This window comes from Larus michahellis, chromosome 4, assembly GCF_964199755.1.
Source record: "Larus michahellis chromosome 4, bLarMic1.1, whole genome shotgun sequence".
In the NCBI taxonomy this organism is placed as follows: Eukaryota; Metazoa; Chordata; class Aves; order Charadriiformes; family Laridae; genus Larus; species Larus michahellis.
The window spans coordinates 38787424-38813620 of NC_133899.1; the positions used below are offsets into that span (position 1 = coordinate 38787424).

A 26197-nucleotide genomic window follows, 5' to 3' on the forward strand; every position below is an offset into this window, starting at 1 on the left:
AAAAGTCACCCTTGAAAGGTTTTCTTTCTTGTTGAGAGGGGAGTGCAAGCCAGCAGCCTGCTGTCCTACAAACTTTTCTGCTGTCTGATAAATAAGAAACAATCTCTGAAATGGCGATGAAATGACAAATGCTTGCTCGTTATAAACAGCACTGCACGTTCCTCTCCACCACACCACGAATTTTTACACAGTACAATTTAGTTTTTCTAACTAAACCCCCCTTTGCTCCTGGCCTACTCCCTTACTTCCAGGGAAACAAGGCACGTGCAAGAAGCTGGATGAAAGGGGGATGTTTATAAATCAGAATCTCGGTAACTTCAGTCGTATTTTCTGCGTAGTTAAAACCTGTTTTTCCCTAAAAGCCATGTCGGGATAGGCCTCAAGCAATTAAATCAGTCAGGGGTTTCTGTAGCCATGGTGAGGCCACGTGAGGGGCAGCAGTGCTGCGAGACAGAACTATTCAAAGAAACACACAGCAGCCCAATAATAAAGCCAAAAACCAAACAACAAACAGCTTCTTCCAGAGCAGAGTTTTCATCTCAACCCTTTCAGACAAAAAGCAAGATGGACCCACCACAGTAAACCATCCAAAACCTTCAAAGTCTCCTTACCTTTCCTCACTGTCTTCCTGCCTTTGCCCACAGAGACTCTTTAACAGGTAACACGTATCTTGTAAACTTACAAGGGTGGTTTGTTTTTTTTTTTCTTACACAATCCTGTCATTCGGATGCTGAAAACCCCCATGTAAGAAGATCTGGCCGCTAAGGCCGGTCCTCGGTGTTGCCCTGCTGGGTGCAGGCCCTGCCAGGGCCTCGGGGGGATCCTTGGTGCCAGCTGAGGAGAGGTTTTCCTCCGTACGATTCTTCCATTTCACCTTCCCACACTTGATTGCTGACACAGTGTGTAGGAAACATCGACAGACTTCTGGAAAAAACCCTGCCAAAGATTTCTAGCCGGCTTCTTAAGAGAATCGCAGGGCTCACTCAGAACATGAAAATCGGCCTCTGTATCGTCAGACCCAAATAAAGGCACTTCAGATATTTCAGGGCATTTAAACTGTATAAACTTCTTTTTTCAGAGTAGACAAGCAACGGAGAATATTGACCATATCCAAACATTTGCTAGCAAAATTAAGGCAAGGAAAAGATCATTAGAGCTGAGAAACACACTTACCTTATGACCCATTCCGATGTCCTGTTGAGCTGTTAACAGCTCGTTTTCTCAGGGAAACCACTTTTGGTTTAACCAATTTGAAATCTCTCAACTCAAAACTAGCAGCACAGTAACAAGTGTTTGTAACCTGCTTCCTCCTGCTCCTGCCACCACCAGTTCAAGAGAGCAAAGAAACCCTCCCTCCTCTTCAGTGAGGGTTTAGGACACCAGATGGGTTTTGGAATACAAACAAGCTCATTTGCTTAAATCAAATGACCTTGCTTAATATGTCAGAGGTGAGAAGTGTTAGAAGATGCAAAGGATTAGCTTGATTTATGATCTGGTGAATAGGTTGGTCCACTCAGCTCAGCCTTTTGCCACAGCAGCAGCACTAAGGGCATCCTCAGAATAAAATGTAAATAATTACGATAATGGTTTTCAGCTTGGCAAACATTCATACTACAACCCTATAATAATAGAATAACAATCACAGATAGTAGTTTACATGCATTCACCTCATCACAAGCCCTCAGCAGTGAAATACAGCCAAAATGAGCCCAGAAGCACCTCACTGGAGGAGCAGCCAGCGAGGGCGCCTGCCTGGTACAACGCACTAAAACCTCAAATAGCAGGAGCTGGAATAAGTGGTATTTTGGATCTGGCAGCTCCATTCAACCAGCCTTGAGCTAAAGAATGGCAATGCTGCCTTGTTCTTACCCAGCAGGCCAAACTCCAAACCAGGCGGCTTTGCTTCTTTCATCACCAAAGATGGCAAGGGCAGCTCCCAGTCTTTGCTGTTGGCTGTCCTTCTCAGCAACTTCAGCCAGCCTTCCCAAGACCCGTTCCTGAGCAATATTACCTTTTCAGTCTCTGTTTTATTACAGAGTCATCAGGGAAGCACAAGCAGTGCCAGTGTTTTCCCCCCCCCCCATCTTTCCCCTCATCTCCTGTGACAAGCTGCTCCTTCTGGGGGGAAAAAAAAGTCACCCTTTGCATCCTCCTGACCAGGGACCCCTCATTGATCTTTCCAGTCCCCCAGTATTCACTCAGCATATCACCGATTGTCACCCCAGACTCCCAATACTGTCAGTTGCCTTCTCTCATTGCCAAAGAGCACTAGAAAAACAGGGGCAAATCTCTCATCAATGAGAGGCATGATTTTTTTCTCCAAAAAATCCGCTCATTTGCTGCAATATCCCTTTTGGATTGGAGGCATGTGCTCCCTTCTGCCTCTAGTTTGAGGGACAGCAAAAGCTGACAAGCAGACTGATGAATACTGCCCATCTTTTAAAACATGTAATATGTAAAACAACTGCTTGTGCACACAAAGCGTGGAGATATGGTTCATAACGGAATTCAGGCAGAGGTCATATTTTATATCCCCATTTTTGTGGCTTTGTCACACAGGCTTTATGGTATTGCTGTTTTTACCTGCTCAGTCACAACACATTCCAATCAGGCAAAGGACTGATATAACCACATTGATATACATGTTATACAAAATTTTAACCAATTAAAAACCTAAAAAGTCTAAGAGGAACGAGGTAGAGAAAGTAGAAAAAGTATTCATAGTTTTGGCAAAAGCAGGAACTCATGCTGGGAGAAAAATGTTGCTGCTTGGAGAAAGAAGAGCTGACAATGCTGAGGTTACATTTATGTTAAACTACTAGCAGATACTACTGAGAAATGTTAAACTTTCGCAGAAGAATAAAGAAGAGAGCTCTATGGAACAGCAGCTCTGGGGTTTTGGTTTTTTAATAGATTTATTTAGTATCCAGACTAAGAGTTAACCATTGAAGCAGAAAATAATTCAATTGTCTTCAGGTTACCTTATTCTTTATTTACTGTGTACATCCATTTCAATAGGTCTTTTGACACAAATTAACAAAGACATTTCTAAACGTTGTTTTACATTCTGAACAGCAAAAACTACTCAGGAAAAGATTAGCCGTAAGAAAGTTTGTTTAATCGGAGTTCAGAGAGGTAACATTGAAATGCTCAGAACTAACCTTGGCCCATACCCAAAGCTTTGCATTTCATGAATGTGATGTGGTATATGAACAAAAAAACCTTGCACTCGTATCTCCATGCCCAACGGTCACAAGTGACTGCCCCCGAGTGTAACTGACTCGCACTCAGTGGCCATTCAGTCACCTCTCCTGGTACTGGCAGCTGTCACGAACAGTGAATGCGTACAGCATGTACTCACTGCATTTAACCCTGGTGATACTGATTGCATTAAAACTATACAGTAAGCTTTCTGTAAGCAGGTTGGCAAATTCTGTAAAGAATGTACCAGTCTAGTTTCTCTACTGGACAGGAGAGATTTAGAACTGGAACTTGCATCAAATCTCTCGTCTACAAGTTCCAGTCCTGGCTCCCACTGACCATTGATAATTTTTCCTTTCTCTAAAACACATTTTCTATCCTATGCAGTGGAAAACATTCCGTGTTTCAAATCAAAAGTGCCATCAGTCATTTAAAATAAAGAGGAACTATTGGAGACAATCAACATAAAATACAGTTTATTTCCAGTCATTTGCCTAATTCACATGCAAACTGGTTTATATTAATAAAAGTAAACTGCATTTAGAAACAGCTTGGTTAGCTTTTAACTTTAGCAGTATTGCTGTACAGGTGAAGCTACACTGGTTAACATAATTTGTGTGACAGGGAAATGAGGCTAGATGAAGACATCAGAGACCTTTCACAAATACTTCTCTCTGCCCTCTCAGCTGCACTTATCTTAGCTACGTGAAGCATTTCATCTGTTAATCACGTTTGAAGACCATATTCTTCAAAGCACAGCACTCAGGAGAAAATACAACAAATATAAAAAGATAACTTAGTAACTAGCAAATAATACAAGATTACAGTAGTAACTGAAGTACTGTCCCCTACTATTTCAAGCTAGAATACTGAAGCCTTCAACAATTCCCATATTTTAGCACTGACACAGAACTGCAATACACAAAGTATATAAGCAGGGGGAAAAGCTGCTTTGCAAGAGGTAGAAAAGGCTTTATAAAATCTTTAGGCACAAGTCTTAGCAATCTCTTAAAACCCATCAGAATGTTATAAAGTAATAATGACCATTATACATGTATTTGTACAAGTCTGTTTATTTTTACCCTTTGGAATAAAAGTATATTTCATGCACTCTCATATAATCTTTTTTCTTCTATATTGTTTGAAGACTATTTTTCTCCTATATCATAAGTGATTACAAAAGTTTTACAGGCTCTCAGGAAGTCTCATCACCAGCAGTTATACAGCAAAACTGATGCACTATTACTTAACACTTCTTCCAGACGAGCAAGGGAATGCAAACACTGTTTGCATAGGTTTGTGTAACAAAGAACAGAGAAACACGCACTCAAAATCCATAAAAATATTTGTTCTTTTGGTTTTCTCCTGCTTCAATCAAGAATTCAATGCTTTTTGAGTGATTTTTTTTTTGTTTTTTTAAACACAATTTCCACAAATGTACGCTTTACAGTGCAGTGGTTATATTCAAATTTTCACAATATCCATAAATCAAAATACCAAGATCACTACATTTACCATGAGCTAACAGACATTCACAGATAAAACTTAGTGTCAGTTCAAAAAGATGCCTTCTTTGAGCTAAAGTACATAAGGCTTTACTGGTAACAAGTTCTTAGCGAAGATTTGCTTTATTCCTATCACAGCATCTTTTTCGCTCGTTTTACTTTTTGTCTTGGTCTTTTTCTGCATCCAGAAGCGCTGAACGGATCCCCAGTTTCTTCAGCTCTTCTACAAGATCTCCGTTCTGATGCATCTGGAGGAGTATATCACAGCCACCAACGAATTCACCATTGAGGTATACTTGTGGGATGGTAGGCCAGTTAGAGTAGTTTTTTATTCCTGGATAAGAAAAAAATAAAAATATTAAAGGGTCTTCCGCCCCCTCTCTAAACAGAATGGGTTTTTAAACAGAATACATTGCTTCAGCCTGACAGAACTACTGATATTTTCATTTCTTCCCCATTGAGGCAAAAATGTATCTATGTAACAGGAGCACTATTAGAAAAACTATATTAAAGCTAGGTTTGGTTCTCATTCCAACTCAAAGATGTGGGCTGAAAGATACGGAGTTGGCTCCTATACTGACTTCAAACAGGAGCTGGAAAAATTTAACGTCTCTTTTCCCTCCAAGGAAACAAGCAAATATGATTTTTCAATCAATTAAAGAAATGAGAAGTCTTGAAAAACATTGAGAAGTGTTTACATTCAGTTATCCTTTGTATTTCCCAAAGGAACTTTAAAATATTTTATGATCTTACTAAATTCTTATACAGTTATACTTACTACTGCAATTTCAATTGCAAGATACATTTGCCCCTCTAGAAGCCTTATGAATTTCAAATTGCTTTATCTTTCATTGCCAGACCTTACAGCCCATGGGAGGGGCATGAAGGTTGAAGTCTCTTAAAAGTACTCACTGAACAAAACAGAGCTCGAGTCACAATTATGAAGTACAGAATTAAAGTTTAAGGCTATACTTCCTAGAAGGCAAAGGTAGGACCATCCAAAAATACTAGCTGATCAGCTGGTGTAAACTGAATCACAACTTGCACTTAAAGACATCACGAAAAAAAATAAAAAGGAGAATAATAACTAATTTGACACTTCTAAAATGACACTTCAAACAAAGTCATTATTTCTGTAGCAGAGGAAATAGTTGAGTTTTGCAGCTGCATGCTCTTATACCAACTCCACCAGCGCTTGCTTAGAATTCAACTTTCTTAAACGTTTTCAATATAGACAGGGGAATTTGCTTTCCCTTAGAAAACACTTTAACCTCTAAAGATTCAAAAATTACCTCAAAATAGAGGTAAAACTCAAAATATTGAAGAGGTAAAAATACCCATATTAGCAAATTATGCCTACTTTATTGGAACTTAAAACACTTTATTTTTTAATAAACATCCATAAGTGCATATATATGCAATGGGATTACAATTTTAATGCATAAAAGATGAAAAAGAGCTGATAATTCCCATTAGTCAAATACCAGTGTGTTTTTAAAATACACTGAAATAATAATAATCTACAAAAAATTTTGTCGTGACAAAGCATTCCTACCTATGAAGTACAACATGATCTATGAGATTCTATTTTAACTCAAGATTTTGTGCATGGACAACGAATGCTTCCAAAGTGTAAAATAGCAAGTTTAGCATACAAATCAAGGCCAAAAAGAATCTATAACCATCTAACCTAGTCTCCAGCATCACCACCTGTAACTTCTTCCTTTGCGTTTCATTAAAACCTCTCAGTTCTTTAGATATGGTTTGCAGAAATTAGTAGTTTTGATGTGAACCTGGGTTTAGCACTTAAACACTCGTTGGCCTTTGAGCACTCAGAGGTGCTCTGTTCTAAAAATCTTTTAACCTACAAACAGTTGCAATGAAAAAACTGAGTCCCAATGCTAAGGCACACTTAAGGATAGCCCTTCTCAAAGAAACCACTGGAAATAAGACATAAGGTTTGATTTTATTAAGACACTGCAATACTAAACATGAATTGAGAAACAAGGGCACTGCATATAAACCTAAGCATTCCAATGCTTAATTATTTACACCAATATTCACACCAAATTATTTACTTCAAGGACCCAATTGCACATACATCTAAGCACTGATAGAACTTTCAAGAATCTATCCAACTTCAGATAAAAATATTAATACAATGAAGCTTAGTTGCTCTGTATGATGCATTTCATGTACTGGACAAGCTGCTTTAAATGCTTGCGTGCACAGGGCTCAACCAGGTAACAAACCAACACCTCCTGAAGCGGCCAACCAATTCCCGGCTTAGTAGAGCAGTTAGTGACAGTATTTCAGCGGTGTTAAGGCAAGTTAGCCTGGGCTAGGCTAGCTGCAGTCAGGCTGCGCGGTGCAGACACCCCAAGGGATCTCCTCCCCACTCCCTGAAGGTTTAATACCTCCCGCTGTGCCTCAGAAGGTTCTGCTTGGAACCACCGTCTGCTTTGTAAAACCCCACTCCACAGATCAAGTTTGCAGCTGGACAGCTGAGCCAGAGCACTTTACAGTGACTGTGAAATCAGAATCAGTGCAAAGTGCTACCAAAAAGAGCATCCAGCGCACTCCCACACCACTTCCCCAACTCCAGTGACCAGTTCTCAGCCTCTCTCTTGCCAGCATTAGCACTAACGAACGATGGGCCACACCAAAGGACTGACTCAAGCAACCACTCTCACTCCCACCACGCTTTCTGCAGAAAAGCAGCGTGTTTTCATTTGTTTTCAAGCTCATTAGTACTGGTGCAAGCATGACTGAGGGAAAGGTAGCCCACGGGTGGGAGGAACGATTAAGACCACCCTCTTGGCAGCATCCCACACTTAGGTAACGGAAAGCAACAATGAAAATAATCTGAGGGTGGACTACTACAACAGTTCAAACCAGTTTAAACCACCACTTTTCCAGTATGTAATGCCAAGCTTCTCTGCCACCTTAGTGACCTGAACCAGCCTAACGCTGTCTATCAGCTGAGGGCAGGATCACTTGTGGCACAGCCAACTCAGAGAAACTTTAACAGCCATGGAAACACAGTCCAAGAGAGGGCTGAGGTCTCTTAAACAAGCTTTAATAATGAAGGATCTGTGTCAGGGAAGCATATCCTCAAGCTCAAGTTTTCAGATAAATCACATGAAGTAGCAATAACTATTTAGTTTCACAGATCTGAGTGCGCTTTTAGCTGAAGAGGCAAGTCGGGGAGTTGTTTTGGTTTTACAACTTGCCATAGGTTAGCGCAGGGCAAGTTTCAGCAGTTGAACTATAACCACCTGAAAATAAGGTGTTTCAATAGATACAGGAAAGAAACCAAGCTGCACTTCAAACGTGCCTGAACCACCATCCCTGCAAACAGCCAGCTCTTAACTATAAATGGTGTAGGCACAGATGTATTCAAACATTTAAGTTATTTTCAGCTAAACACAAAGCTGGTTACCAGCTCACACACAGGAATCTCAACCTTTAGTTGATCAGATCTTTGAGATATTTTCACAGCTAAAGGCTCAGCATCCCCTCGCTAACCCCACACGCGTGCAGTGCAGATTACGTTCACAGAGAGGGTTTAGGAAAGCGTCACACGTTGCATAGTAACTTTTCAGCACCTGAGGTCAGATCCCAGCGGAGACTAAGAGGGCCTTCAGGCAGCCACTGCTGAATCACACTTGGCAACTTACAGAGCTACAGCTTCCAGCGGCCCTGCCCTCTCCTCTGTCAGAGGCTGCTATCCACAGAGAGGGCATATACTGGGTTTTTAGGCTGCAGTAGGTAATACAGTTGCAGTAATATGACAGCCCACTGGCCTTGAAAGCGGCGGTGTTGTTCCCCAACTCTTCACTTCAAGGGTCCATCCCTGCTGCTGGCTCTGGCACTCACCTCACAGTACAAGAAGCTAGTTCAACTCGCACGCCCAGCAATCCAGTTAATAAATGGAGCTGGCTCTCCGTGCGTCGGACAAGTGCCAAAGCTGGTGCATGGAAGAGAACAGAACAACTTCTTTAAGCACCTGAGAACCAGCAGGATATTGTGCAAGTGCACGCTCCGTTACTGCATTCAGCACAGCTTAGCCAAACAGTCCAGATCAAACCACTAATTTTAATTTAATGCTCAGGTAGCCAGGAGAACAATAATCTCAGATGACTTAGCACAAGCCAGAGCTCACGTGGAGGAAAAATTTGCTGTCCTCAGAAGGGAGATGCTCCTGTTACATAGGAAGAAAATACTATATATTCCCATGGTCGAGTCCCCAGAGATTGTAACTGACAAACGTATTGCCTGTTCAACAAAGGCCCATTCAACCAAAAGTGAAATGCTAATGGCTCGATTTCAAAGTTTTGTTTCCTCCCTTTTAGTTTATGAGTTTGTTCTAGTAAACCATAAGTTGAATAAATTTAGATATGTAAACAAAGCTTAGAAAACTACCATGATTTGCTCACCTGCCAAAGGCAGGAGATTTACTTGAACAAAACCAACATTCATGAACACAAAATATCATCATACCCAAATTCCAGTATTTAAGTTTTTATACCATACCAACTATTATACCTGTGAACTGAAAAGCAAGCAAGGATTGGAAAAATCAGCCTTTCAGCTAAAAGCTAATGAAAAACTGAATTAGTCAGATGACACCAGAAATACAGAAGGAATTCACCTGATACATGCCAGCATGTGGATTTAAAGCACATTTTAGCGTATTCTGGACAAAACCTGTTAATGCCATGCACCTGCAACACTAACTACTACATGCTATTACTTTTTTTGTTTGTTTTAAAACTTTCTCAATTAGCCACACAAAACCTTAATAATCAGCTATGCACGTATGCACATCGAAGAGGGAAAGAAGAAAAGCATTATGAGAACAGAGTAACAGCCTTCTACAATTAGCAAATAACCTTATGTAGAATAGCTCCTACCACTTGAGCAGTAATGGTGAAACTATTAATAAATATTTATTGTGCAAATGACTGGCATAATTTTGTACTTTATCCAAAGAACCCTGGCAGGCAGTGCCAGCAGAATACAGTGGTATAAGTCTAAGCCATTCACGAAATTTCAACAGACTGTTGAAAGGCAACATAAAAATCTGACTACATAATGAAGTACTTCAGGGGTCTTTTAATGGAGCTTTGTGCCTACTAACTAGGCAAGGCACCGTGGCACGAAAAGCCTGATCTCCAAGAGTTACCCCCTAAGCAGAGCTGCATTCTGCAGATAACTACACTGCTCTGGGACACAGCGAGGGGACGGGGACATCCAGCCAAAGCCACCTCAACCGCGCATCTCCGTGACACGCTTCAAATTCTGTAAACCCCCAAACCCTGTGATTTAGGCCTGCTTATAGAACGCAACAAAAACAAAGCAAAACAAAAAACCCAAGGAAGGGAGCAAAGCGAGGGGGTGTGTGGTGTGCGCCACCGGGAGGTCGGCGGTGCTGCAATAACCCCCCTGCAGCCCAGGAGCGTTAAAGCAACCCCGACCCGCGCCCCCCGCCCAAGGCTGACACACGCCTCAGCCTCCCGAGGTGAGGCCCGGGACCGCCTCAGGCTGTGAGCGAGCCCCAGAGGCTGCGCCCGAAGGTGACCCCTGGCCCCGGCCCACCGCTGACCTTGGCGGAGGTCGGGGTCCTGCAGGACGTCGTGGGCGCGGTAATCCTCCACGCCGTGCAGCCGCAGGATCTGCACGACGGCGTTGCTGAAGCCGCAGAGGGGCTGCGCCGGGCTGCCCTTCATGAACACCACCACCGGGTGGGCCCGCACCAGCCGCTCCACCGCCTCCCGCGACCCCGAACCGCTGCCGCCGCCCTCGGCCCCGCCTCCGCCGCCCCCGGTGCCGGTTCCCGCCTGGCTCAGCGCCCGCCCGGCCCGGCCCCGCCCAGCGGCCGTAGCCCCCGCCAGCCGCCAGGCCGCCCGCACCAGTCTGCTCATGCTGTCCCGACTGTCGGGCCCCGCCGCGCTCCTCCGGCCCCAAGCCAGCGCCCGCCGTCGATTGGCGGAGAGTGGGGTAGGTGGGGGGGTTTCTCCTTCTCATAGGAGGAGTCACCCGCCAATCAGTGCTGACAGCCAGTAGCGTGGGGACGCAGCGCGCCTTGGCCCGCCCACCAACCCTGAGGCTACCTTGCTTTCCTATTGGTGGAGGGAACCGCGCCGCCGCAGTTGCATTGGGAGGAACAGCTGCCAATCTAGCGGGATTTCGTTAATCCCCGCCCACTCCGCCGTCGCGATTAGTCTGACTCTCCCGGTGCGGTATTTTGCTCGGGAAGCCTTGGGAGCGCGTGACTTCCGGTTCCGGGTAACGGCCGCAGTGATGGTAGCGGAGCCCAGCGCGCCTCAGCCACCTTCTGCTAGGCCGGCGGCGGTGGTGGCGGTGGGATGGAGGTGCTACCCTTACCTGCCCCGCCACGGGGTGCGGAGCCTGCCGATACCTCCCGTTCCTACCGCCGGCTCCGCGGGGTGGCCGGGGTGCAGGCCGAGCGGCATCCGCCGCATTCAGCCGCTCCCCTTGGGGCTGGCGTTTAGTGCTGGGGGAAGAGGCCTGAGTAACCGGTAGCTCTGCGCGGCCTGGAGCAGCCAGCGGGGCCGGCAGCGGGATGGGGCGGGCGGGGTCGGTGCTGGAAGACGGACGGAACCGGCCGCCATCAGCCGGGGAAGCACTGGGTGCGGAGCGTGGTGTGGAAGCGGCCGGGTGTGCAGGTAGCTGCCCCTGAGCTCCCGGGCAGGCGTCGGGTTCTTTCCGAGAATTCAGAGCGGAGCGCGGAGGTCTCCTGCAGCAGCCAGGCCCATCCCGTGAGTAGAAGGAAGCATTGAAAAGTTTTCCTCTGTGCTAAACTACAGTCTCTTACAATACCAAATTAAAGTCTGTTTCTGAGTATTTATATTGCAGCTCTGGCATCTGGGCTTCTGGTGTATTAGTGGCCGTTTGGATGCTTGCATTTGTAAGGAAAAGAATTTTTTTCCACACAATTCCACTCATGGGATCTTTACAAACAAGACCACCTTGACTTCACTGTACAGAAGACTGTTGTCTAGTTCTTGATTTTTGTGGCATCCAGCTCATGCTTGAGTAACAACTCGTTTTTCATTTTCTATGAAACTGCCTTAAGGCATCACTTCTATTGCCTCTTATTTAAATTTAATTAGAACACATTCCAAAGGGAATTGTGGTAAACTTAGTTGTTTGTCACTTCATGTGAATAGCTTATGAATAAAAAAGTGTTGCTGTAGTATTTAAGAGTACATGTATCTATGAAGAACACTTTCTATCATGAATTTAAAGGCAAAGTTCACATTGTTGATGAACATTATGCATTTTGTGTGTAGGTACGTTTTGTTTTCGACAAAACATCAGAAAACAGACACAGTCATGCTAATCAAGACACAGAAAAGTTATTGCTTTCTGTGGTTTACCTGTTGTGATTATCATGGTACAAGATTGTGCAATATTAAAAAAAAAAAAAAGTGCCCAGTTCATGCTAGATAAAATCTCAGTAAATTCTGCAAAGCAAAAGTACGTGTTTCTCTTTTAACTGGTGTGATATACAGAGACTATTATAAGTGTAATAACCCAAGTGGTCTAGTTTGTTGTTTTAATCTAGCAGAAAGACTCCTGCCACTTTAAGATCCTGTGGAGTCAGAGGAGAATTAAATGAACACTGAGTAAAAAGAAAGAGATCTTTCTATTTTTAAAGGCAACTAAATGTCTTCTTTCAAAAAAAAATGCTGGTCTGTGAACAGAACTTTGTAGTATTTGCCTTCCTGAGTTTCATTCCAGCTCTTTTTGCAAGGACATGGTTCATTAGAAATTATAAGTGAAATAAGAACATCAAATTGAAGTGTACTAAACCCCTGTGAGGATGTGCTCCTACCGGAATAATGTAACCACAGCTGTAGTTTAATCCTCTGTAGTCCAAGAGGTGCCCTTGGTTGTTGGTACTCTGGGCATACCAGGCTTGCAGAGAGAGCACCTGTGTGAGGAAGCCGAGGCATGCCTGTAAGAGTCACAGCAGCAACATGCGCAATATTCCTCTAACAGTTCTAATTCTGTTGCCACGGAGATAATGACTTATCCCATGTCATTATTGATCTATCAACAGTAAGAGCAATTTTGCAGTCTGATGTTGTTTAGCAAATAGAGTAACATCTGCTAAACACTGAAAAACTGCTATAAATGTTAGAAAGCTTCTCTGAAGTCTGTGTACTGGGCTAAATAAAAAAAATTTGTAGTTGCTCACTGTACTTCTTGTGAGATTGGCCTGTGAGATAATGTTAAGCTTAACAGAATGCTTTTTAATGAAGTATTTAGTATGTTCAAATGCTTTTGGATTATGCAATATGCAGCACTCTATTAGTGGATAAACACTCTTCCCTTCTGATAAGACAAAACAATTAGCCCATGTACACTCTAGAAACAAAGAGATAATTGTTTGTTATCTGGTCCAGTCTTCTATCAGTCTAAGTGAAACTTCTTGTATTTTCCAGATAATGATTTAAATCATCTGTTCAGAAGAAATATAAATGGGACTTCCATAAGACTCCTGACATTTTGCTGATGTTCCTGTTAGAAGACCTATCGCCTCATTTTGAAAATAGTCATAAAAGCACCAGTATTCAAACTGCAGGGCTTACGTGCTCACAGTTACTTGCAAACTAGGTTACTTACAGGCATTCTGCTGCTGAACAGAATTCCTAGTTATGAATTGGTGAAGTTCTTATACAGTGCAGAACAAGGCAGATGTCTAAGAACAATACTGTCAGCAGAAAGTTTTTAGTTTGGTTTGCTTTTAAAAAGGGGAGGGCTACATTCGCTGGTGAGAAAGATCAGAAGAAAAGTCTTACTTCAGCTTATCGGAACAGGACAGCTCTTCGTGTCCAAGTCTGATATCTGTGTGTGTCTCTGACTTGTGATAGTGCCTGGAAATGAAGTCCCTTATTGTGCCATAACAGTTGAGCTCTACTTAGCTGGTTTTATTGTCTCTTGAAGCTTTTTAGTGGGATGGCTTGAGCTCTAGCTGTTCTGCATGCCAGGTGAATAATTTCAGTATACCATCAAGGCAACATCTGGCAGCACCAGCATACCCTCAATTTGAGAGCATTAAGAATGCTTGAAAGGTACCTACAGTTCTGGACTGCACAGTTAAAATTTGTGTGGGATACCTAAATTGTGAATGCTGAAGAAACGTCTGTGAAAAGTTCCTGGTTATTTTGAAGATATACTAGTTTGAAAAAGTCAAAGCCCCACATTTAACAAATAGAATGGAAGATCATGTTCAAGCTTGAATGTGGACCTTTAAACAAGACACTCTTTAGACTTCAAGCTTGCTTTTAATAACACTGATCTCAGTATATGCCTCTTTGTAGTAACGCTCTTTGTGACTTGTGAAGCTGTCCTGGAGCAAGGACATGTAGCGTGGCCTTTGTAATAGAGGAGGCAAATTATTCTTTGGGATAAGCAAGCTTCTTGACACTATTCTGCCTGACCAGAGTCTGTTAGACCCTTGTTCCTTATTTGCAGATGGTAGTGGTGCATAAGTCTTCCAGTATTACAGAGGAAGCATAATTTTATATGCATCTAGCTTATATGCAGAGCTGAGAAATGTTATCTCTAATGAGAACACCTCTTGCCGCTTTTCACCCAGGAGTTATGAATGCCAGAATCTTTCATGGGCCTGAAAAGAGACTGGGTAAACTCAAGAAAGTTAAATTGATCTGCTGAATATAAAGATGTCGTTATTGGATCAAGTCTTGAGCCACAGCAAAATAGGGACTGGGATTATGACTATATGCATGTCCTGTTCTTTGCTTCCTCTGCATTCACTTTTGACCAGTCTTGCAGAATCAGGGTCCTGGGCTCGAGTTTTTCTGATTTAACTTGGTATGTTAATTCATACAAATTTTAATTTTCGTAAAATGCTGGAAATGTTTTCTGGTCTTTCATAATTGTGGGAAAACCCCAGGGCGCGCTCTGCCTGTAAGAAAGATTCTTGTGCCCTGGTTAAGTTCGACTGGCATACTCTGTGTATAGCTATGATGACAGGAGTGCTTTTGTTGGTGTAGTCTGTTTAATGAACGGGCTGCTGCAGTGAGGCAAGAAAAGGTCCGATGAGTTTTGGTGTCCGGGAGGGGGCTCTGGCGGCTGGTGATCCCCAAGGTAGGCACTTCACTAAAATGGCAGGCTGTAGTGACTGAATGCTTGTTGCCTCTGAGAGCGACTACATCTGTTCTTCTTCAGCACTTTTGAATTCCCTTATCTACTCTATATAAAGTTAAACAGAAAAAAATATTAAAGTAAGGTACTTTTCTGTCTCATTTTGAGGAGTGCATCTCGTGTTACAAAAATTTTCCTCAACTTTAATAAACAGCACCAGCCATTTGATCTCCTCTGGCTGAAGACAGGTAGTACTGAGCAGGTATCATCACACGTGAGTTTCGACTGTATGAGGTATTTCTCCAAGTAAAAATTCAAGTCTTACACACATCAATGTATTTATAAAGTAGATGGAATTATTGTGGAGTATCTAAATTATAAGATCTTCTTAAAATCTTAGTATTTTTAAACTGGGTACTACAATATTTCAATAAAGATTTTATTTTTTCATCACAAAGCATTTAGTCTTTTTTTTTTTTCCCTAGGAATGCATGTACACATTTTAAGGCATTTTTAAGTTCTCATAACGTTCCTTTGAAAAGGAACTAAAGTTTAGCCAATGCTGTGACCCTAAATCACGTGAATTGCTGTTGCTTAATCTTTGCATGACAAATCTGTATTAAAGAAATTCTGGGGAGCCTGGAAGCTTTTTGTTAAAACATTAGTCTTCAGTTGCTAGTATTGTCAATGTAATTTTATATTAGATGTAGTATAAATAAGCTGTCATTACTGTAAAAATGTTGAGGGTAATTCTCAGCTATATACCACATGCTTGCGGAAATGCAGAAGTGATATTTTAAAGTGGGGATGAAGAAGAGCTTAAGTGAGTAACTAAAATAAAACTAGTCATTGCAATTAATGATACTTGTAAAAAGATGTTCCTACTCCCACTATTAATAAAGTGATATGCAGAATAAATTGACCCTCATCTCACTTGCTTACATCTTTTCATATGGATTGAAGCTTTCAAGTCTGTATGCCAATTGGAATTGTTTGGAGTAAAATTTCCCACAGGCTTTGGGTAATGGTTTATGCTCTACTAAAGAGAACCTGAATGTGGACGAGGCAGATGTAAAGTGTGATGCCTCACAGAAGACAGCTGTGGTGCGGAATTTGAAACTTTACTGAGAACTGAGCTTTGACAGGAATGTGCATGGAAATCTGCCCATGTTTGGCTGTGGTATGAGGTTCAAACTCTTATTTTTGTATGTACAAACTAAGTTGAGCTAAAAGTATGTTGAGATTTTTCCTCACTGTATGTGATACTGTCCCCATATTTCTGAATGTTTGTGGGCTGGGCTAAAGTCTCTGCCCAGTGGTTAAGAAGAGGGTGAACAAAGGTGTGGGAAGCTGGGACTCGGACAGGCGGAGGGGAACTGTACTTCGCATCTGATGCAGATAGCTATGTGGGTTGCTCCTAGAGATGGATGGGAAGGTGTCTTCTGTCCAAACCTGGTCACTGTCCCTCCCTTCAGAGTGGGGAGATTCTCAGACCAGACGTGTAACCTAGCAAGGGACAGTGAGTATGGAGGGGAGAGGGAATTGGACTGATTAGGAACATGGGTAAGGCTGTAGCAACTAGGTCTGATGGCACAGACAGCAGAAACTGTTGGGGCAATGCTGGATAAGATTAAGAATAGAGGAGTTCTGGGTAAAATAAAAATTGGTCCCTGCCATGAATAAGATGGAGGGGGATAGGACTGAAAGGGCTGAAGTTAAGTGGCGCATGCAAAATAGTCTTTCTGAAGAGCACAGAAATGAAACCTCAGAGCTCGTAGGTGAGAATCTAGCAGCAGTATGTCTCAGTCTCTGTGCTGCTGGTCACCTTAGTGACCACCTTATGGTGATGAGTAACTGGCTTTTGATCTTTCAGTCACATTCTGATCCAAGATGGTTTGTGCAAGGATCAATGTGAATTTGCATTGTGAAGATTTTTGTTGATTGATTCCTAAGGAAATAAGCATGAATGCGTGTTGTTAAAGGAACACTCTTAAAGTTGCAAAGTCAGCTGCTCAAGAAATGTTAGATTTAGGCTGAACAGCTTTCAAAGGCATGTGCATGGGAAGTCAAACCAAGATTTTCATTATGACATGAGATCTTTTTCCACAGAAACCCTGCATATTCAATGTATAGGCATTGGTTTTCTTGGTGTGCTCTGAGGCTCAAACAAAAGAGGGCTGCTTGCAGGAAGACAGTATCAAAGCCTTTAATGTGCTGTGCTTAAATAGACATTATTTCAGTCTCTACTATGGAGGGAAACCTGGAAATCTGGTTAAAGCACAGTCCTCAACAGTGCTCACTGCTGGTGTGTTTCTCTTTGAGCATTCATGCTGATGTAGTTTGAAGGCTGACTTGGAAAAATTCTCAGCCTTTGCAGAGATAATTAAAATTAATAAAGCATAAAGTATGTGAAGTTGGAAAATACAAAGTACTGCAAAAACTATTGTGAAAAGTTGGGTGTCTTAAACTGGGTTTCTGAAATAAGTGGGTGCTTTGAACTCACTGTGTTTTAAATCCCTGTCTGCTAACCACTGATATTGATGATATAGGTAAGTTGTGAGCTCCTATATGTGAAGCTCTCCGAAAAAGTGTCCATGACTAAGTGTGGTAGGAATATTTTGGATAAGTTGGTTTTCAGAGGAGTTTTTTTCTAATGTGAAGAAAACTAGACCCAAAGTACTAACACAAACTTCAAATGGGAGAGGAGGATTGCGCGCTGGCATACTTGCATTTGTAATATATGGACTAAAAGCTGAAGAACAGACTCAAAAGTATCTGTTGTGGGAGGTAAAAATACAAATTCTTAAAGGAGAGGCCAGAAAATTGAGACTTTTTTAGATCTCTACAGTTTGCTTATTTAATAAAACGAACAAACAAAAAACCCCGTAACAAACCTACTTGCAAAGCCAGAAATACCAAAATAAAGATGAGGGAAGTTTTGAGGGGGTTGATGTTTGGAAATGTTTTTTCTCTCCTTTTGTAAAGTATGAAAACCTGTATCTCTTGAAAATCTGACTGTTCTGAGAATAGGAGAACTACTGAGAGAGCGCTGCCAAGTGCCCCAGGTAAATACTGCGATTGCCTTGATTCTGACTGTTGACGTGCAGTGTTTTTAATGCTCATATTGCATGACAGAAACATACAGGTTGGTTTGGTGGTGGTTACTAATCGTGCACTTCTAGAGGGCAAGCAGTTCTTTCACAGAATTAGGTAGCTTCTCTACCAATAAAGATGTATGCGCCTTTCCTAATTCCATGGAAGCTCTCCCTAATTTTAATGCTTACCTTTAAGTTAATTTCTTGCGATTCAGTGATTGAAGTTTCAGTGCTGCAGTGCTCTCAGCTCTTCCTCTGAAATTCGTAGTAGTCTTCTTCCCTTGCTGATGTCCTTGGCAGCTGAGATTGCTCAGTACTGTACTGTACTTGTACTCTAAAGTTATGTGCCATTTAATTGTAGCACTTGTTGGGCTTGTACAAAGGCCTGTTTTATAATCAGCTTGACTTCATTTAAAAAAAAAAAAAGGAGGAAAAAAAAAAGGCTCATTTGCACCCTGTGAACAAAAGCCTGAGAAAAAGCTCTGAGTTTTAGAACAATCACTTTTCTTGTGACAGCGTGGCACAGGTCACTCTGAATCATCCTTGGACTCCCTTCCCTATCAGTAGCCCTGTTGCTCTTTGTCCAGAGATTTGTTAGGATACTAGTTTTCAATTGCTGCTAGTCCTGGGAAGCATGAGGAGACAAAGGTACATCCCACCAGCTGCTTTCTGTCACTGAACTTCACTTTGAGACACTCGATCGGAGGAAGCTGATCTGCACTCTGATGCAGTTTCATGCTGGACTACTGTGGTGAATGATTTAAGGTCCACATGCCATGGAAAGAGGAAAGTAAAACTAAAGACTTCTAGTGTCTTTTAAACACTGGCATACAAGGGTTGTTTTGTATAGCGTGTGTTTCCCAATCCTTAAAAGACTAGATGCAAACCAATAAATTGTTTCAAAAAGCTGGCATATGTAGAAGCAGGGAGACTCACATAAATGAAAGTGTAGGTCCAGACTAATGAGCCTCAGGGAAACAAGGATAGCAAAACCGCATTTGTGGTGTGAAGGAAAGCAAGGAGAGTCACGTGTAGTCATGTGTGGTTCATTTTCATAGTAGGAAGTTCACGGAATGTTATATTTCAACAGTTGTCTTCGCTATTTATCCAAAGGACTCCAGAGAATAATTTTTTTAAACCAGTTTCTGGCATGTCCTTCTGTGACTTAAAAAAAAGAAAAAAGAGTATGTGGAGAGGAGCAAGGAAGAAAACTGAATCCACTGGAGTTGGGCATAGATTTGGCTTCAAATTGAAATTTTTCAATGGGCTTTGGCTTCTCCTGGCTTGTCTCTTGCTGATGTCAATGGGGGCATTATTCCTAAACCTTGCATTTTGTTGCTGCTTCCTTCACGCTTTCAAAGCAGGAGTCAACATAACCCTTCCGTCCTCCGTTTTCTGGTGTGGCTAGATTGTTGCTGCTCCAGAACATCTAGTCTTTTTCAGATTCCCTGGGAAACTCTGCATCTGCCTGCAGTTGGAGGTCTCCGGGTGCTACTGCAATACAGTCAGTAAACCTTTTTCAGTCCACAGACCATTCACAGCGTAAATCAATAATTGTATAAAATGTGAGTCTTCTTCACCTGCTGTCTTAGAAAGGATTAAAAATGCTGCTTATATGTAGGACTATTCATAAATCTAATTTTCATACTTTTTTTTAAAAAAAGTGGATGAGTGTTGATTCTTTTTTTCCTGTTTAAATACAGTATAAAACTTATGCAAAACAGAGAATATCTTTCATTTCAAAATGTGGGGAGACATTTGGACTTGTCTTTATTCCTATACTAGTTTACCATGGATGTCAAGGCTGTGTTCTTTCATTCACTTTAATATTAATTAATCAAATTCTCATAGATGAGTAACATGAAGATTTGCTGGTAAGATTCTGGGTTTAATATACCAGCTATAATTCGTTTGATTTTTAGACTACCTTTCTTGGCATGCGTAGGCTTGCACAGGATTCACAAGTGGTGTGTGTTCTGTAAGTGCAGTGCTGCAAACCACACAAGCCTCAGCAATACCACTGTCTTATCTCATCTGGAGGGAGACACGTCATATAAGCAAGCTTCTCTATTTCTATTTACAAGTGGAGGAACAGTTATCTTTTTTTTTTTTTTTTCCTCTCTCTATTCTTAAAGACACTTTTACACTCTACTTGTTTGCAGCCTCCTTCTATTTCCATGTTAACTTATCTTCCTAACTTAAATAGGCCACAGAGGACTGTAAAGACACTTGGGGAAAGAGAGCTATGCAGAATAGTGCACTTCAAAATATATTGTGAAGAAGGTAGCTGAAAGCCGGGGAGATTTAAAGAAACAAAATAAATTCAGTCTTTTGTTCTAGATGCAAAATGTTGACAAGTTATAAACTGTATTTCCTGCAGAGCTGATGCCTAAGTGTTTATCCTGGATTGAGTGACACAGGACTAACTTCTCTTCTAATGCTTGGGAAAACTGCACTTTTGGAAGACTCTAGTGTCTGAATGTGTGAAAATATTTACTTCATAGCCAGCTATGGTATGTGGGTTTCAAGGTCTCTGTTTTTGAGCCTTGCCAGGTGTGGGGATGAGGAGGAGCGAGACCCAGGCACTTGACCCAGGCTGGCCAACAGGATTATTTCATGCCATGAACGTCACATTCAATATAAATTAGAAAGTTTACTGAGAAGTTCTCTCTCTCCTGTGGTGGTGGCAATACTGAGAACTTCTTGCCCCAGTGCCGGACCCCTGAACCCTTCCCGTCCTCCTGAAGCCGCAGTGCTCGCGGTGTCCCACATTTGCTGTCCCCTGCTGGGAGTGCACAGCTTCTGCTGAGAGAATGGGCTGAGTATAATTTTTGTATATCTTATATTAGTATCGGGATCGATACTGGTTCTTTAGTATTAATGTTAATTATTTAGTCTTATCCTATTAAATCTATTTATATTTCAATGCTCGTGTTTCCTTGTTTTCCCCAAATCCCCTTCCCGGTGGGGAGGGGTCATCAGGTGATAGAATAATTGTCTAAAGGACAAGAAATTGTTATGGGTTTTCTCAAACCATAACAATGTTACAACTTGAATTAAAAAACCCCCACCCAAACTCAAGTCACCGTGGGGGATGGGGACACAGAGAGTATGGTGTGGGACTTCATAGCCTGCTAGTGAAGATGCTCCTCCAGGCAAGGAGAGTTGTGGCTTGGGGTTCTGCCCTTGCCCCATCCATGCCTCCGACTTGCTGTATGTTTAGTTGTTCTCTGGTTGACACTTTTGCTTGAAGAGTATTTTTTAAAACAAAATAATTATATTGTACTCAGATACATAGTCTTAATTTTCTTACATATAGAAGCAGTATAAAAAAAAGCTTCCTTTTAATAAAGCCAATATAAGGACTTTCAGTACTGCGGATGCATCAGGAAAACTGCACCAGTGTGATTAAGTCTACAACAACCTTTTACTATTGTTTTTCTGTTCACTAGCTGTGAAGTGACACTGTCTCCAAAGTCAGAGTCTGCTCCCTTTATCAGCTTTGAACACCCCTAGTGTATTCTGTTGGGCATTGAGTGTTTCTTCATGTATTTTGGGAGGAAAAAAAAAAAGCTTTCTGAGTGCTTTCAGACTGTTAAACATGTGTAGGCACCACAGTGAGAACAAATGAGAGGAGCCTGCGAGAACGTACAAAGAAAATGGGTAGAAGAAATAACCATGCTCAGGAAAGGGAGAGTTAGGAGTGTTGCTTTGCTCTGGAGACAAAAATTGTTTGATATCAACATGGAAGTTGAATGTTATTTATGAGTCTTTTGATAGCGCTGGAGGACTCCAGTATCATCAGTGACAACTGTTCCTTTAGAGTGCGTGTTCCAAATAATGGAGTGTGATTCGAGCAAGTGTTGTTTCCATGAAGAATCCTGATGTCTAGAGTGTGTGATGCAAACAGTCTGGTTTGCTCATAAATAAATGGAGCGGTGCTGGTTCATACTGGCTTAAGTCTCTTTGAATTCAGTGGACTTATGTCAGTTCTTGTCTGCTAACTTTGCTCCCACATTCTTTTCACTTGCTTCTATCCATTGCAGCAGCTGCAGAGGCTTCTTTGGCAGTATCTCGCACCTAATGGGAAACTTGAAATAAATTTCCTCTGCATACGCTTACTGCAGTTCTAGGAGTGATACTGGGAGTTTTAAGTCCAGATTTAAATACCTAACATGCTGAAGGCTCCTATTCTCAGAAAGGTATATGGGTGTGAAGGACTTGGTTTACAATAATTGATTTAACAGATGTTGTTAACGCTTTTTGTACTTAACATTGTGCAAACTCTATTTTGACTGCACAGCCTTCTGTGATATTTGTTAACTTCCAGTTTGAGATGAAATTCCAAATTTAAAAGCTAATAAATAAGGGGCACCAAGTATCACTGTTCTTATGTTTTCATAGAAGCATACTGACAGACAAGTATCCAAAAATCAATTCATTTGGAATCTGTCTTGTAGAATCTGTGCTTAAATTTCAAGTGTCCTTGGAGGGTTAAAATACCCAAGTCTGCCCACGAGTCGGAACTCAGGTGAATAGTAAATGTTTAACTATGGGAGAGTATTCGGGCCATGGGTGTCAGAATTGACCTGTGTGTAGCACAAGGTCCCACTTCAGTCTGCCTCTGCCCAGGATGTGGAGCATAATTAGACAAAAGGTAAATTTCAAAATGTGCAGCAGGGAGAATGTGAAATGCCAGTTTAAGTCTATATGATCTCCACATGAACGCAGGGCAGGAAGTTAGCCTGGTTTACTGGTGTGATCCTTGCCCTAGCGCTCCTAAAGATATGCTGGTTTGACGTTAGTATTTAGAGTTTATGGCTCTTCAGGAGAGAGTTCTTCTGTAGCAAGTCTTACCACGACCCACAGAAGCTTTCTGTCAAGCAATGTGCAACTCTTATTAGCTATAAACAAACACTAAAAAAACCCCCACAGACCCCTGAGAAGCCCTAATGTTGAAACCTGTCATGCTGAAGACATATGTCGCTGGTACGCTGCACCCAAATGTTACTCTGCCAACAAGTGCTGTTCCTCCCACCCCACAACTGCCATTTGACTCATTTGAATAATAATTTTACATTGCTGTACCCAAGCAAACATAAAGGGAGACATCTTGTAATACTTGTTTGTCATCGGTTATGAGTGTGAATAAATGGGTATGCGACACTAATAAGAGAGCAGCTGCCCTGCAGCATTGTAAGTGCTTCTCTATTACCCTTAAGATGTCGTGCAAGTCCTCCTGTGGAGTAAACATGCCAACACCATTGTTACTTTTGTGGTATTTGGTGCTTTCCACCCACTCTCTTGGGTATTCTGCTCATCACAGGAAATGTCTGAAAACGCTGTATGTTCACTGACAAATATTCGTGGTTTGGTTTAGAGGCTGAGCCAACTGATTCTAAAAATACATTCCTTCCTTCCAAGGAAAGAGAGGTAGAGCTGCTGCTCTTTCCTTTTCAGAAGTTCCTCCACCCTTCCACGCTACTTGCAGTCATTCCAACCTCTCCTTTGTTGTTTAGGTGTGGTGTGTGGGCAGCTTTGTATTGTTTGGATAATGCACTGAATGCTCATTTACTTAATGCCTGCTGTTTGCCTGTGTACATTGGTTTTTCTTACTCAGCATGTACAAAGCTGTTTGAGGTAGTAAAATCACAGCCATGAAAGCTGCCGCATAGGGAAATGCAGAAGAACTTTATGCAGGCAATTTTTAGATACAGCGATGCATTGTCCAACACCAGCAAGCTTTTTGAATACAAGGGGCTGTTTTTATTTTGGACTTAAAAGATCTAGGTATACAAAGTAATTTCCCAGGGTTTCATAAGGAATTAACTGCTGACAGTGAGGGTTGCTTGCATGCTCACTGGTGACTGAGCCACTTCTCCCAATGCAAATTCACAGATAAGATTTCCCGTTCTCTGTCATCTACCTATTCCAGACACATTCCTTTGCAGTCCAACCCTTTTGGGTTGGATCCAGTTCCTCACACTATTCCAAAGGTCATTAAGAGATAATCAGCTCTGAATTAATATGGGGCAAGAGCAGTTGCATAGGCATAGATCCAATTTTACACACTGGTGATATAAACTTTACTCCAAGTAAATAGTCTGTTAAAACTGTGCTAGTGAATAAATTAGATTTTCCAAGTTAGATGATAGGCTTGTCCACAAACAGACAGAGATTACAGCATTCAGTACCGCTCTCAGCAACAACTTTAAAGTTCATAGTCACCCCAAATTGTGCCACTACAGGACTGACTGCGGGCATTCAGAGCTTCAAGATCAGAACCAGCTATAAAAGCACACTCCTCACCATTAAGTTCTGACAAAATTTGCATTTACCTTTTCCACTGCTGGTGAGGGATGGTGAGGAGCCCATGAAGGCAACCCCGGCTGATGCAGCTGGACAACACTATCGGTGAGGGCCAGCCCACCCCAGCCAGCACTGGAGGGTGGAGAGCTGTTGTCCCCTGCCTCCCCCAGGCTCTGGGAGCTCATGCTTTTGGGAGCTCTGGGAGCTCTCCGCTTTTGAACTGCAGCCCTCGAGGGTCTTGGCCACAGTACTGTTATGTGTGGTCAGAGACTTTTATCACAAATGGCCCGTTTTTCTGATCGTTAGGCAGATGAACGGCACAAGTTCCCAGCAGCAGAGGGCAGCAATATAACCTCTGCTAAAGACTTCTTCACATGCTCATTCAGTTTGTTTACATCATATTATTGTTCAAATATGAAGAAGCTGTTCATTCTTTCCTCCTTCCCTCCCTGTGGCTCGACGTACTGGCTTTTCATGTGATTATAACTTTCTGATGCTGCAGATGGAGCAAAAGATGTTGACGACTCTCTGGCTTCTCTCGCTACTCTTGATTCTAACTCATTTTTCCAGAATAACCTGAGCATACGCTGCAAACCTTTTGCTTGGTTACAGGGGAGAGAGTTGCCTGAATCAGACTACAGTGGAAACAAGGTTTTGTTTCTGAAGTTCTTGGTTGTTGCAGTTTTTTTTTCCCCAAGTGTCAGCTACAACACTCCATGCGTCCAAATGAATTCCTGTTTGTACTAACTGGGGTTGATTCATTCACGTATAACTGCTGAAACGCAGGCCACCTTCTTGCTTTCTGGGCTTTCCAAAGAAACGTGAAGAAACTTGCCCACGTGTTGGCATGGACTGCTGGGGCTACCGGCACCTATAAAGATGCTCCGTGGCTCGCCACACACCTCCTTTGGTGACTCTCGAGTCCCCCAAGAACACGATACTGTGAGAAAGTCAACTTTTCCTCTTCTAGTGCGTTTTACCCTGCTAAAAATAGCAGAGTGCCGGTGCTCACCTGGTGCCTGTGGCGGCAGCCTGCCACCGCGCAAGGACAGCCTGCAGCGCGCCGGGCCGAGCCGCCCCGGCAGCAGGGCCAGCCTGGATACTGCCCTCGGGCGGGGATGAGGCCTTGGCAGGGCTCCTGCCCCGCCGCCGCGGCCCTCGGAGGGGTCTCTCCCCTCACGGCGGCTCCGCTCCCTCACGGCGATTCCCCTCAGGGCGGGACGGCGGCGCCGGCCGCAGCCCGGGTTACATAACGCCGCCCGCCGGGCCGGGCCGCGGCGGTGAGGGCGGGCCCTCGGCGCAGCCCCTGAGGTGGCGGGGCCGGTGCCGGGCGGCCCCACCGAGGGTGGAGGAGCGTCCCAACGAGCGAGTGAGCGGCCGCAGCGTTGGGGGGGGTTGCGAAGAGGCACCGCGGCCCCCTTGGGCTGCCCGCGGGGGAAGCGGCGGCGGGTGCCGCGGCGGTGAGTGGGGCGCCGGCCCGCGGGAGGGGGTCTGGGGGCCTGTTGCCGGTGGGAGCTGAGGGGTGGGGGGGAATAACGGTGAGGCGGCGGCGGCGTCCCGGGACTGCGGCGTCCTGTTCCTCCTGTGCTGTCCCGTCCCGTCCCGTCCCGCCGGCGAGGGAGGGAGGGCGGCGCAGAGGAGGCTCGGCTGGGTCGCCTCACTGACAGCCCGCCCGGTGCCCGTTGCCCAGACCCGCCTCCTAGTTGCCCGGCGCTGTGTTCCCCCCTCTCCGCCCCCCCGGCCCGCGGCCCGGGCCCGTTCCGCTCCGTCTCCGGGATCGGCGAGGCGGGCTGAAACGCCGCCGAGAGAGCGGGGCGGCCGGCCCCGGCTCCGGGCCCGCCGCCGTACCCCAAGCTGGCCGTCCCGGGGCCGTCCGCCGCCGCCCGGTGTAACGGTCGCGACGGGTAGATGGAGCCGCCAAACAGAAGGGCTCCCCCTCACCAA

The 26197-nt window shown here is 43.5% G+C and overlaps 2 protein-coding genes and 1 non-coding gene across 7 annotated transcripts in view; 2 read left to right on the forward strand and 1 right to left on the reverse strand.

Annotated features, from left to right (window-relative positions):
• Positions 1–3655: 3655 nt before the first annotated feature.
• Positions 3656–10691, reverse strand: GLRX5 (glutaredoxin 5). Its single transcript, XM_074584094.1, has 2 exons — positions 10315–10691; positions 3656–5040 (listed from the first exon to the last, which is right to left on the reverse strand). Exons 1-2 carry the CDS (start codon positions 10631–10633, stop codon positions 4862–4864), a joined length of 498 nt encoding a protein of 165 aa, XP_074440195.1. The 5' UTR covers positions 10634–10691; the 3' UTR covers positions 3656–4861.
• A 221-nt stretch (positions 10692–10912) lies between these two features.
• The window catches only part of SYNE3 (spectrin repeat containing nuclear envelope family member 3), an 83480-nt gene continuing 68195 nt past the window's right edge, over positions 10913–26197 (forward strand). For 3 of the 5 annotated variants that reach the window (XM_074584099.1, XM_074584095.1, XM_074584101.1), the window contains exon 1: positions 25534–25713. The gene's annotated coding sequence lies outside the window, so the exon portion shown is untranslated. Of the gene's footprint in view, positions 11492–25533; positions 25714–26197 lie in introns of those variants that run through there. The other 2 variants (XM_074584097.1, XM_074584098.1) reach the window with 2 other exon arrangements.
• LOC141743225 (small Cajal body-specific RNA 13) lies at positions 12602–12874 on the forward strand. Its single transcript, XR_012586992.1, has one exon.